General features: G+C 39.5%; 1 protein-coding gene across 1 annotated transcript in view; it reads right to left on the bottom strand.

Moving 5' to 3' along the window:
• The window catches only part of LOC117828050 (CUB and sushi domain-containing protein 3-like), a 293,307-nt gene that overhangs the window by 226,145 nt on the left and 55,065 nt on the right, over positions 1-12,097 (bottom strand). Inside the window, exon 3 of the mRNA XM_034705024.1 lies at positions 8,973-9,085. Within this exon, the coding sequence (XP_034560915.1) occupies positions 8,973-9,085 (113 nt within the window). The remainder of the gene's footprint in view (positions 1-8,972; positions 9,086-12,097) is intronic.

Raw genomic sequence — 12,097 nt, forward strand, 5'->3', positions numbered from 1 at the left:
GTTTAACCTGTTGACACCAACTTGTGTCTGTTTACTAAAACACAATTTAAAAAAGCTCTCCACAGATGAAAGGTGAGGAGAAGGCAGATAGAAATAAAGACTGTCGCTTCTGTAACACAGTTTGATTCAGACTAATGTAACTCTCTCCATCCCTGATTCAGTAATCATTTATTCATCCAGCTCCTTCAGGATTCAGCTACAGTTCATTAAAAGGAATTCAGGCAATTATATAAATTAATATTTATAGCATGTGATGCACTGGTTTGATTTGTTGCTGATACTATTTCGAAACCTGTGGCTCTTTCTCTTGTGTATCAAAGAAGGGAGAGTTCTAGTGTTCTGCACCATTTTCCATTGAATGTATTTACATTCCTATCTCCCTCCTCCATATTGTATTACCCTTTGTTTATAACTTCTCTGGAGGCACAATATAAACTCTCTGGTACTGTAAGTATAAATGAAGGTTACATAAGTACCGTTATGTCTTAGAAAGGAGGGAAAAAAAACAAGCAGCAGATATATGTGCTGAGGAGAGGAAGGAAACCAGCAGGAGTGTGGAGAGAAAGGGAAAAGGGGAGTGAAATGGAACCTCTGCTGACTAGTTAGTCACATGGCAGCATGTTCTCAGCTGAAGAACATGTACTCTGGTCCATGTTGTGAAGAAAATGATTACATCTGGGAGTTCAGTGTGTGTGTGTGTGTGTGTGTGTGTGTGTGTGTGTGTGTGTGTGTGTGTGTGCGGTATAAATCTCTACATCTGTATGGGTTTCTGTGCATGCTTGTGCAGATGTGTCTAAATCTATATTGCATGAATGTGGTTGATGAGTATCTATATTTAAAAGTGCAGGGTTATTTTACTCCATGTTTCTCTGTGTGCTGCACAAACAAGTGCTTTGATTCCTACAAACTTCAGAGTGGATTCCTCCACAGGCTGCTTTACCATCAAAGTATGTCTATAAGATGTCACTCACATGCCTCATTTACCTTCTAAATGCTATATTCTTCAGGTTAATCACAACTGTTAGATGTAATAGTAGATAAAGCTGTGAGACTGTATATAATTATCTTTTGTCATACATATTTTGATCAAAGCAGAATTAACTTATTTAAGACATTTAGAGCTTCTGCTTGTGTAAATCAAGACCGACAGAAGTTGATTGACGACAAACAAGGAGAAGCTGGAGCAGAAAAAAAGACAGAAGAGGAGGAAAAGGGTGGAATTACGAGGGAAAAATATTCAATAATGTTTCATGCAAGGATAGACACACTTACCACACGCACACATTCAACATACGGATGCACACATGCAAAAAGGCACTGCTCTAAATCCTGTGATAATCTGTAATTCTGTCTCATCAGCACAATATCAAACTGCCTTCAACACCACACTAAATAATACATCACTCTGTTTCTCACACACACTTGTTCACTCACACACACACACTTGTATGGTATGTGCTGGTGAATGAATTAGTTATAGCCTGACAGTCTTCAGAGGAAGAGGAAGAAATGTTCAAGTCCAACAATCACATCAAAGTGTATCCCTCAGAGCAGGCAGACTTAAAAGAATAGAGTCACACCGGTACCTTTGCCCTGCTGAATGCAAAATCCCTTCCTGAGTGGTCAAAGAAAGAGCCCTTTTCATGGACCCCTGCTGCATTATGTGGAGATAATTCATACCTCTGTAGTACTGGTTTTGTCTTCGCTCTCACAGAACGGTATGTTAATCCACTCTGTCTCTCATCCTTTCTTTCAAATTCAGCTCCAGCTCAGAGGTGCAGAAGCACTAGGGGAAACTGGGCAGTTCAGTCATCCCCTGGCTCCTCCTGGGCTCCTGAGGCGAGAGTCCTGAGGTGTTCAAAGACCAGGCAGGTTATGAAAAGCCCTCCAGCATCTTCTGGGTCTGCCCTCGGGACTCTTTCTGTTTTACTTACCTGTAATAACCCAACTTCAAGATGTTCAGGAGGCTCCCTTGTCATATGTCCAAATGATCTCTGTTCATTTTAATGCGGGGGGCACAAAGCTTCTTTCAGATTTGTTAGTGAAGGGAACCCAGTGATCTCTTTATTTCAGTCTCAGACCTAAGGATCATAATCTTAACTGAGGGTTTTGGAGCGTATATCTATTGGCAAATCCCTGGGCTGGATACTGACGAGACCTCAATGTATCACAATCCAGGGGCGAGCATAAGGAACTTTGCAATACTCTACATACAAGTCACACGCAACCCAAACTGGCAACTTATTTAGCAGCCTGTACACGGCACTGGTCCACGAATAAGTCTCTGAACACCAACTCGTCTGAAAGCCTGTTAACAGATACTAAAGGCATGATGAGTTAGATTTAGGGGTGGGAATTGATAAGATTTTATCAATGTCAATGCCATTGTCGATTCTGCTTATCAATCCAGTTCCTTATCAACTCCCCTAACGATTCCTGAGTATTTTTTTGGGGGGGGGAGAAGGTAGTTCTACACAGTCTCAAAATTATGTCTGCACAAGACTGAACATGAACATATTGAACTTGAACATTCTGAACAATAGGTTGACCTCATTCTCGTCCGCGTGAGTCCGGACGTGGCCCCTGGAGTCTGGAGGACATACTTTGAATTTGGAGACGAAAAACGCTTTTCCTCCGGGGGTCATCGCGGAGGTATTTTACCCGCTCTCTGTGCCTCATTTTCGGCCGCATGAGTCCGGACGTGCGCCCTCGACGTCCTGGAGGAAAATACTTCTCGTGGTTGAAGGAGTTCTGCGTCGCAGAGTGTGTGACATAATGCAACGTACCGCGACGTGACGTGACGTGACGTCGTGCTGGGAAATGAATCGTTAAGAAGAATCGATCACATTTGAGGTGTACAATTCCGAATGGGATTCATCAATTGCAACCAGTTCTAAGTCGGATCTGGTTACGATTCTCACCCCTAGTTGGATTTATAACGTCCCAATCACTACTCATGATCCAGAAGAAGTGTGTGGCGATGTTTGTATCTGCAGGAAACATACCCTCTGTCTGTATTTCAGCATTTTATTATTTAGTGGCTGTGTTTGGGTCATTTCTCCATCTCTGTTATTGGGCAATGGTGCGGAGCTCCCAGCCAACTGTCGGAAAGGCCAGGACTATGAGAAAACGTAAAGGGAGAAGATGACAGCACTGTCTCTCCTCCACTCCTGATTGGTCTGCAAAAGCTGCAAATGTTACATGTGTGTCTTGATGAGACGTCCAAGAGACTGGGCAAAACATCTGTATTTGCTGACCTGTGAATTTAAAGGGTCAGTCTGTGTCACGGCTGTGTTGGAGATGTAAAGGAAATGTAGAGGAAACAGTGGGAAAGATGTAGAGCAGGTTCATACAAACAAAATTTAGTGTCTTCCTGCTAGTTTGAGCGAAGATGTGCAAGTGCTTTGAAACAATAAAGAAATAACTTTAAATTTGAGTCGAATATAGTATAAGGAGATTTTTAATTAATTGAATGCATCAATGCGAGGGGCGGTAAATTGATATATTATCGGGGAAAAATATTCCAATACTTTGCTGTATCATTTCATTCTTTTTTTTTGGCACAGCCTTTTTTAATCCAAAGTCTCACCTTGGCTTCCTCTTCAAATCAGAGAATTAATGCATCCACCTTGACTTTCATGACGCACTTATCTGTTCATTGTTCTCATTTTATTAACTTTTGGTGTCAGAACAGGTAGAAATTAATTTAGTTGTACCACCTCATATCTTTGCTTAAGTGCAAGTTCAATTTAATTGCCAAGTGGAAATCACCCTGTCACCATTTACACCTCAGGGATCTAGATGTTATCACAGTTATAAAATCTGCATAGAGTCCCAATAATTAGCATTATTGTTATAATAAAAAAATGTTCATGTTGCTTTTTTTCAAGGTCAAATGGTCTTTAGGTTTGATAAAGGTTTGATGGAGGTTTTGGCTCTGAGTTATTCCAACTTGTCTAAAATTATAAGATATAGAGGTCCTACATATATTCTGGTATTCAGTCCAAATCCATCCTCCATAATTTAAGATAACGCAAGGGAATACACAGTAAAAATAACTACTAATGTATTTGAATTTCCAACTGTAATGTGTAGGATGTTTTTGAATGAGAGGATGCAAAAGAGAGACGGAGAGACATAGAAACAAACATGCAGTAGAAGAAGGAGAATAACATCAGTGTTATAGATGAGCAGGTATTTTTCCTCTGTTCTTTTCTAAAAATGTACAATGACATTGCTGAGGCATTACCTGAGTAAATCTAAAATCTGTAACGACTCCAGCTAAAGATTAGGCAGAAGGATTACATGGGCCACGTGTGACTTGCCAAAATTTGGGAGGATCATTGTTGGCTGTATAGATGTACAGCCAGGCTGCAAGTCGTAGACAGTATGAGACACTGAATATGGAATAACAGATCATCAGCGTCATGTAGCATTTTAGTAAATGCCAAGTGTGGTTTGTGTTTGTGTCTGTCTTTCTCCCTCACAACCCCCATCCTCTTCCAAAAACACATGATCCCACAGAGTAAGGGAAACAACTGAATGAATTAGCAGCAGGGGCTCTTCAGATAAGTTCCCTGGATGCGCTAACCAAGACAAAACTCTTTCCATGTCCCAAAAACACACACACAAACACACACACACATAGACACACACTACAGATACACAGTCATACGCATTGAATATGAGCTAAGTAGCGAGTAGAAATTCATGCCAGTAAATAAATCTGGGACAACTACTTGGAATTACAAGCAGCGAATACACACACACACACACACACACACACACACACACACCACACACACCACACACACACACACACACACACACACACACACACACACACACACACACACACACACACACACACACACACACACACACACAAAAATGATGCTTGCATACATTAAATCAGACAGACAATGTGTGCAGCCTTAAATTAAGGTACTTGTAATTAGAGATACTGTCATTACTGAGTGCACTCAACACACACATCAACAAGACAACCACCCACAAACCATCCAACCTCCAAAACGACAGCTCAAAGGCCCAGAGGATGATGCAAAGGGTCATAGTCACTTATAGCTGCTGTTAAAATGATCCACTGCTTAACTATTGCACTAATAATGTATATTTAGACAATTATGTTTGTTTGTGTGCATACTTGAATGTTCATAAGTTGTCATCTGAAAGTTAGTGATTAGATATCTGCCCAAACCTGAATCTCATATCACACACACATGAGCTCAGCTTCTTTCAAACAGGCCTCTTTGACAGCAGACGTTTTAACTTGTCAGAGCTGGTGTTGCTAATCATGTTAACGATGGCTGTTCTCATCACACAAGTGTGCCGGTAAGGCATGACAGTGTGACAGTGTGACAGTGCTGAAACAATGATAGACTCAATTTAAGCAACTACTATACATGTACTCAGCCCTTGTTCACTTTATTATCTACTGTATGTCTTTTCCTACTAATGCTGTGACCTGCTAAATTTGACTCCCTTACATGTTTATCAACTAATGATGATTAGATAATGATTATAGGTCCCTGTAAAAATTAGTAACCTTTGTTTTAATTTAATTTCCGGAAATCCTTCTCACTGTTAACTAGTGGTATTCCATGAAGTAGTCTGTAGTTTCGACTAGGGCTGGGCAATAATTCAATAACAAAAATAAATGGTGACATAATTTTTCTCAATTTGAATATAAAAAATGTTCAATAAAAATTGGACAAATTTAGAAATGTAATTACAGCCCCCAACACAGCTGAAACAAGCGACAGCGACACTGAAGAAAACACAAAACCTACCAGCTCAAAGCAGTCGTTAGTCTAACACTGTGCTGACTCTGCGTTAACTATTAACTTAATATGCTGAATTAAATAGACTTTCAGGATGTGGGTAATAAATCTTATTATACAAATGATCTCAACCTGAGAAAAATAAGAATCTACAAACTAAAACTTCACAAAAATATTCTCTTACACAAAAGACCTGCTTCCTGTTAGCGGCGTCAAAAATTAGGGATTCAAGAAGTTTATCAGAGAACTAAATACAGATTAAGTTAAACCGTCTGGTTTCTTCAACTTTCACTGCGGAGCAAAAATCTGTCTTTAAATTTAAATGAAATAATGATTCAAAATTTATCGGGATAATTATAAGCATCAACTGATATGAAATATTTAATCGTGATTACATCATTTTCAAAATTGCCCAGTTCTAGCGCCAAGCTTGACTGACTAATGTTTAAATCTATGACAAGAGAATGATGTAGATATCAACTTTATCCATAATATCATCCATGTGAAGTCATACAAGCATGGAGAGTAACACATTTCTGTCTCCTTCCCGGTTGTTGTAATCTCACACCTTTCTAAATGAATATGACTTACAGTGTGCTTATTTGTTGTGTTGTCATGTGTGTGTCTCTGGTAGACCGGTTTTAAGCCTTTCTGTGTTATCCTCCAGAACTAAATGCCTCGTAAAGGACATCAAAGTTTTTCTAATCTGAATCTAATCTAAAATCTTAAGAGCACACAGGACATGGTGCTGATACACAGTGGGTTCTAATTTTAACCATCACTTCGACTATCCCTATCTCTTCTTTCATCTTTGAAAATGTTATTGCGGTGTTTACTCAGGCCCTAAAGGAAGAGGGCAAAGGGGGGGATGTATTTGCCGCCCTCAGAATGGGCCAAGTCCCCTCCAGAAGCAAACCTAATGTTTTGTCTTTGATTTTCTTTTTTAGCTCCTCAGGTAAAATAAACATAACAAGCTTAATTTACATTAAACATGACTTATTTCAATTCAAGGATCCAGTGGGTTTGTGTCATAAAGAGAAAGTTTGTCTGATTAAGTTAAGTTAAAAATAATAATAATAACTTGGGAGTAGTGATAATGACTTTCCCACATCATTTGCACGGAGTCCAAAGTGATCCAACTGGTTAATATTCCGAATTATTGATCTGTGACAACACAATATTATCTACAGTATCACAACAGAATGTCACCACTAAATGTGTCTGTCCTTGTTCTTCAATGACAGAGAGCTTTAACTATGCCCTCATTCCATGTCCTCTCCCTGGATGTGGTAATTTTGACAGCCTCTAGGGTTGAAAAGGAATAAACTTGTCACCCAAAAGTGTGTTCTTTTCTGTGCTGTGTGTAAAAGAGTCAAAGACATGGTACTTTCTTTCAAAATGTCTGAATTTGAATAGCTTCTCAGGGGAAGTATTGAAAAGTTAGAATGAACTCCACATCCATACCAACATGAAAAGGACACACAAGTCTACATGAGTCCATCTATAGAGGAAAGGAAGTCAGTGTGGAAGAAAACATAGCCTGGTCAGGATTAGTGTAAGTTCAAAGTCGGAGCTCTAATTTGGTTGAAAATCAATGTTTCTTTTGGTAATAACTCAATGACAATGTGCTCTGGGGGCATTATATACATTGTATGCACATAAGTAATAAACAGAGAAAAATCACTACAGTAACTTCTAATTTCCCAATTAATTCCTACTGCATCCCTCCCTTTCCTTATTTGTGGCAGCAGCTCTTTTTTGATCATTCATCATCGCTTCTCATTATATCAGTCTGTCTGAAGTAGGCAAAAGTGTTTGTGCAGAAGAAGTGGCAAGTGGCTATCAGAAACCCCCTTTTATGCAGGCATGAAGCAGAAAGCTTGATTTAACAGAGAAAGGCTGAGAAAATGGATCGCTACAAGCTGGTGTAACAACTGGATCCCTACACCCTAAAGACAAGCCAAGTTTATTCAGTTTCACCACCACCTCTGAACAAGACCTGGCTTTTTTGTGCCTTCAGGCTTCGCTTTGTTCCCAGCTTTGAAAACAGATGCATAGAAATGTTAACCCAATTTCTGACCACATGGACTGTTGTATCTCTGGGACATAAGAGAGATCTCTGACGAGTCAAAACACTCTCAGAGTAAGCCGAAATGTGTCTGTTTAACTATCCGTAAACAGTTGACAGATTTCTTCAGGCCTTGCTACACTGAAGGCAGCCATGCAGTAGTGTGTTTTGCCACTCAGTCCTTATGGGAAAGCGATATCAGTGCATACCCTTAAGTACAGTGGTCAACCAAAGCTGATAGAGGTTGCTGAATGCACCTGCTAGATAATTTCTGTATTCAGTCTTGAACACACTTCTTTTTTATCACGCCTCTCACACCCACAGTCTTCTTAACTAAGGAGTTCAAGGTGGTTGTTCTTTCTTCTTTCTTTCTTTTCTTTCTTTTTTCTTTCTTTCTTTCTTTCTTCTTCTTTCTTTAATTTCTTTCTTTCTTCTTCTTTCTATCTTTCTTTCTTTCTTTCTTTCTTTCTTTCTTTATTTATTTAACCAGGTAAGAGACTCATTGAGATTTAAAACCTCTTTTTCAAGAGTGACCTGGCCAAGACAGCAGCACAAAATAGGTTACAACACACAACAAGCACACAGTTTCACATGGTTACTAGAGGTGTGAACAAATATCAATACAGCAATATATCGCAATACTTTGACCTCCAATATCATATTGATATTTTAACTCTTAATATTGATATTTTTGTAATAATAAAAATTCACATTTTAGCCGAGTTGGAACTAAAATACAACTTCAGTATTTCAGAAAATATACAGTGGAAAAGTTGTTTTCAATCAGATAGTTCTGACTTAATTTTTCCTTTCAATTTTGAGTAATATTGTGTGATTTACTTATACATGGACCTATTTTTTCTTAGTTAACTGTGTAGAATATTGCAATACATCACAATATTGTGATATATTGTGATACTATCGTATCGTGAGGCTCTTGGCAATACTCACCCCTAATGGTTACATAGTGTAATCACAAGATCCAAATAAGCTTGTTTTTCACATTGTTCATAGTTTAGAGCTTTGGTGGTTGACACACATGCACGCACACGCACACACAAACACACACACACACACACAAACGTATACGGGCACTTTCTGACCTTCATAGTTGAGTTTGAAGCCGTGTGCAGAGACAGCAAAGTCGCTGGTCAATCTCAAAGAGAAGACATTTCCCGTACTGGTGACAGGAGCAGGAACCTGGAAGCCTGTTAGCCTGTTGAAACACAGAGAAGATAGTGTTGGTATATGAGCAGACACATGGGTGTATGGGGGGAAAAAAAGCAACAAAAAGATAGGCATACAGAGTTTATAACTGCCGCATTTGTTTATTGTGGAATATGTAGAGAGTCCAGTTAGGATTATTTTACGAAGATTTGTCCAAAAAGTTTGCCATCTTTACAAATTTCCTCGACTACATCAGCAGTATTTTACATCAGGCATACAGAATGACTTCCAGTGTTTCCTCCTGCTATTTTTACACTCTCTGATTGCACCACCATCTCTGATGTTTCCTCTCACCATTACCACAAGCCTGCCGTCGAGCCTCTGAGGCAGAACACAAACAACTTTCCATTATTTGAAACATAAAGAAAGGCCTGCACTAAAACACTCTCATAGAGGCTGTTAAATAAATCAGGCTGTGAGATCAAAGTGTGGCCATGAGCACATAGAGCCGTGGTTAGCCGACCAGTAATTCCGAAATGGGTTTGTGAATAGACAGGCAAACAATAAAACAGGAGTCAAGTAGGGAGGCAGGGTGCCTTTAATCTGAACTTCACGTTTGAGTCTGTCCTCCACACATAAGCCACCACACACGTCCAGGTTGGCCTTTAGCTTGTGGGAGGCGAGGCAGAGGAGACGGGGAGGAAGAAGAGGACTGAAAGGCTGGCTTTTTCAGGGTTTTTTTTTTACAGACATGGCAAAATGCCCAACTTTCTTCCTGCCACTGCGACATTTTTTGTTGCGCTGTAGCCACTAATTTTTTTATCCTTTTATTTCTCTTCCTCTTTCCTTCCCATCTCATCCTCTGTCCTCAATCCACCCGTACAATCACTTCCTCTGGCGTTAAATCACACAACTTCTTCTTTTACTCTCACACACTTCCTTCCCACTTCCCACTTTTCATTCTGTGGCATTTATCCACCTCGATGTCCCTACCTGCTCTTTATTTCTTCTCATCTCTGAGCCTTTGCCTGTTCCTGGAATTCATACAGCTACCTTTTTACTTCCCTCCCATGCTTTTTTTTTGTCTGACTTTGTGTCCTTTTCACCTTTTCCCCCCATTATTTCTTCTGTCTGTCGATCAAATTTTTCCTTTTTTATATCACTTTTATTTCAAACCTGCTTTTACTTTTATCACTCTTCTCACCCTATACCAACCATGTCCCTCTGGCATCAATCTAGCTTTAGTCCCTCCTCCGCATAAATGTCCATTTCAGGGCTTGGAGATACAACAAAGACTATCATCGTGATAACTTTTTGTAAGTATTGATCAATAATAACAACCTCAACTTGTTTCTAGGAGCTTGGCTTGTTTCAAGTCAGGATAGCTTCTGTGTTCACTCTTCAGAGTTTTAAAAAAGACACATTTGAAAGATTTGAAACCATTTATCAAAAATGGATGATAGTATGTCCAGAGAAGATGGATCTAGCTATGCTGCTACTAACCTACATATAATAATGGACGCCATGTCACTCTTTTTCTCAATACTTTCAGAATTGTTCAGGTCCTATGAGGTTTAACTGTTGCTTACATGCTCATATTTTATGAAAGAGACCCAATCTTCTCTCCTCTAAGACATTTGTTCTTCACTCCGCGTGCAACCAAAAACCTTCAGATAAACTGGCTGTTGTTGCTATACCTCCAGTTCTTCAATGCCTTAGCAACTAAAAACATGCATAGCTTCTTATCATTATTGTCAATTTTGCCCTATGACCAATCCATATATAAGCTATTCTTTTGAGCCTCTTCGTTTTGATCCTTACTCATTCCTCTTTGTGAATACCTCTTAAGTGTTTTCTTTCTCCCCATTCAATGTACCTACTGCCTCAGAGGATACTTGAAAAAACCTGGCAGAGGAGATGTATTCGATGTTCTACGAGTAACAAATTTATTGTATTAAACTCTCAAACAGCTGCAGTTTCTTTTGAAACACCTGCCCTCTCTCTGACCTCCATTTACTCTTCCAATGAATGATTAATTCTTCTCCCTACCTCACTTTAATTCACTGTAGACCTTTTTTTATCGCTCTTGTCTCATCTTTTTATCTTTCATCCTCCTCCTTACATGTTTCACCTGCTCACCTGCCCCTGTTCATGTTGCATTCACTGTCCAAACTCCCCTGACTTTTATTTTCACCAGCAATCTCTCCGACCAGTGCTTTTAGGGAAAAAATGCCCAGATCTGATCTGGGCTCATCCGATTTTGCCGATCATTTCTCCCTGCTCATGTGGGGGAACACAAACACAGAGTAACTTAGAGTAATCAAGCTCACTTTGATTGGGTTCACCCAACTGTGTAATAAAATAATAAGCACAACAGTGATGTCGAACTCTAGCCATGGCTTAGAATTCATTGCACACACACATGCGCACAACAACCACTTTACAACAGCCTACAGTAACTCTCTAGGGACACATGGTTCAAAAGGCAAAAACAAACACCAAACAAAGGACAGTCTTACTTTAGCGTTAGCCACCCTGTGGCTAAAATATCAGCAGTGTGGAAATATTTTAAACTAGAAAGCAGTAACAGTCCAACATCCACTTTCAATATATTCTTTATGATTTTATGAGGTGGCGGCAGTAGAGCTGCATTCAATACTATTAATTTGATACCACTTATTAAAATCAAGCAACACAATTCACTAAATGAACATAGGAAAGGCAGCTGTGCCAAAGAAACAAACTCTGGACTTTAAAAGGAAGAAGAAAATCCTTGAGAGAGAGAAAAGGACCAAAATATTACAGAGAAGATAGTTGAACTCATCGTTTCGGACAACCAGCTAATGTCTGAGGTAGAGAATACAGGTTTTTACCGTCTCTTAGATTCACGATATGTCCTGACGTTTCAGCACTACATTTCAGCCACAGCCTTGCCATAGCTGTACAGCAAAGTTCCTGACACTTGAGAGGTGATTTAAAACATGAGGTGAATTTTGTTACCTTAACAACTGACATTTGGAGCTCTGATGTTTGTCCCATGTCATTAGTGAGCCTCACTGCA

The sequence above is a fragment of the Notolabrus celidotus genome, chromosome 16 (genome assembly GCF_009762535.1).
Source record: "Notolabrus celidotus isolate fNotCel1 chromosome 16, fNotCel1.pri, whole genome shotgun sequence".
NCBI classification, from domain to species: domain Eukaryota; kingdom Metazoa; phylum Chordata; class Actinopteri; order Labriformes; family Labridae; genus Notolabrus; species Notolabrus celidotus.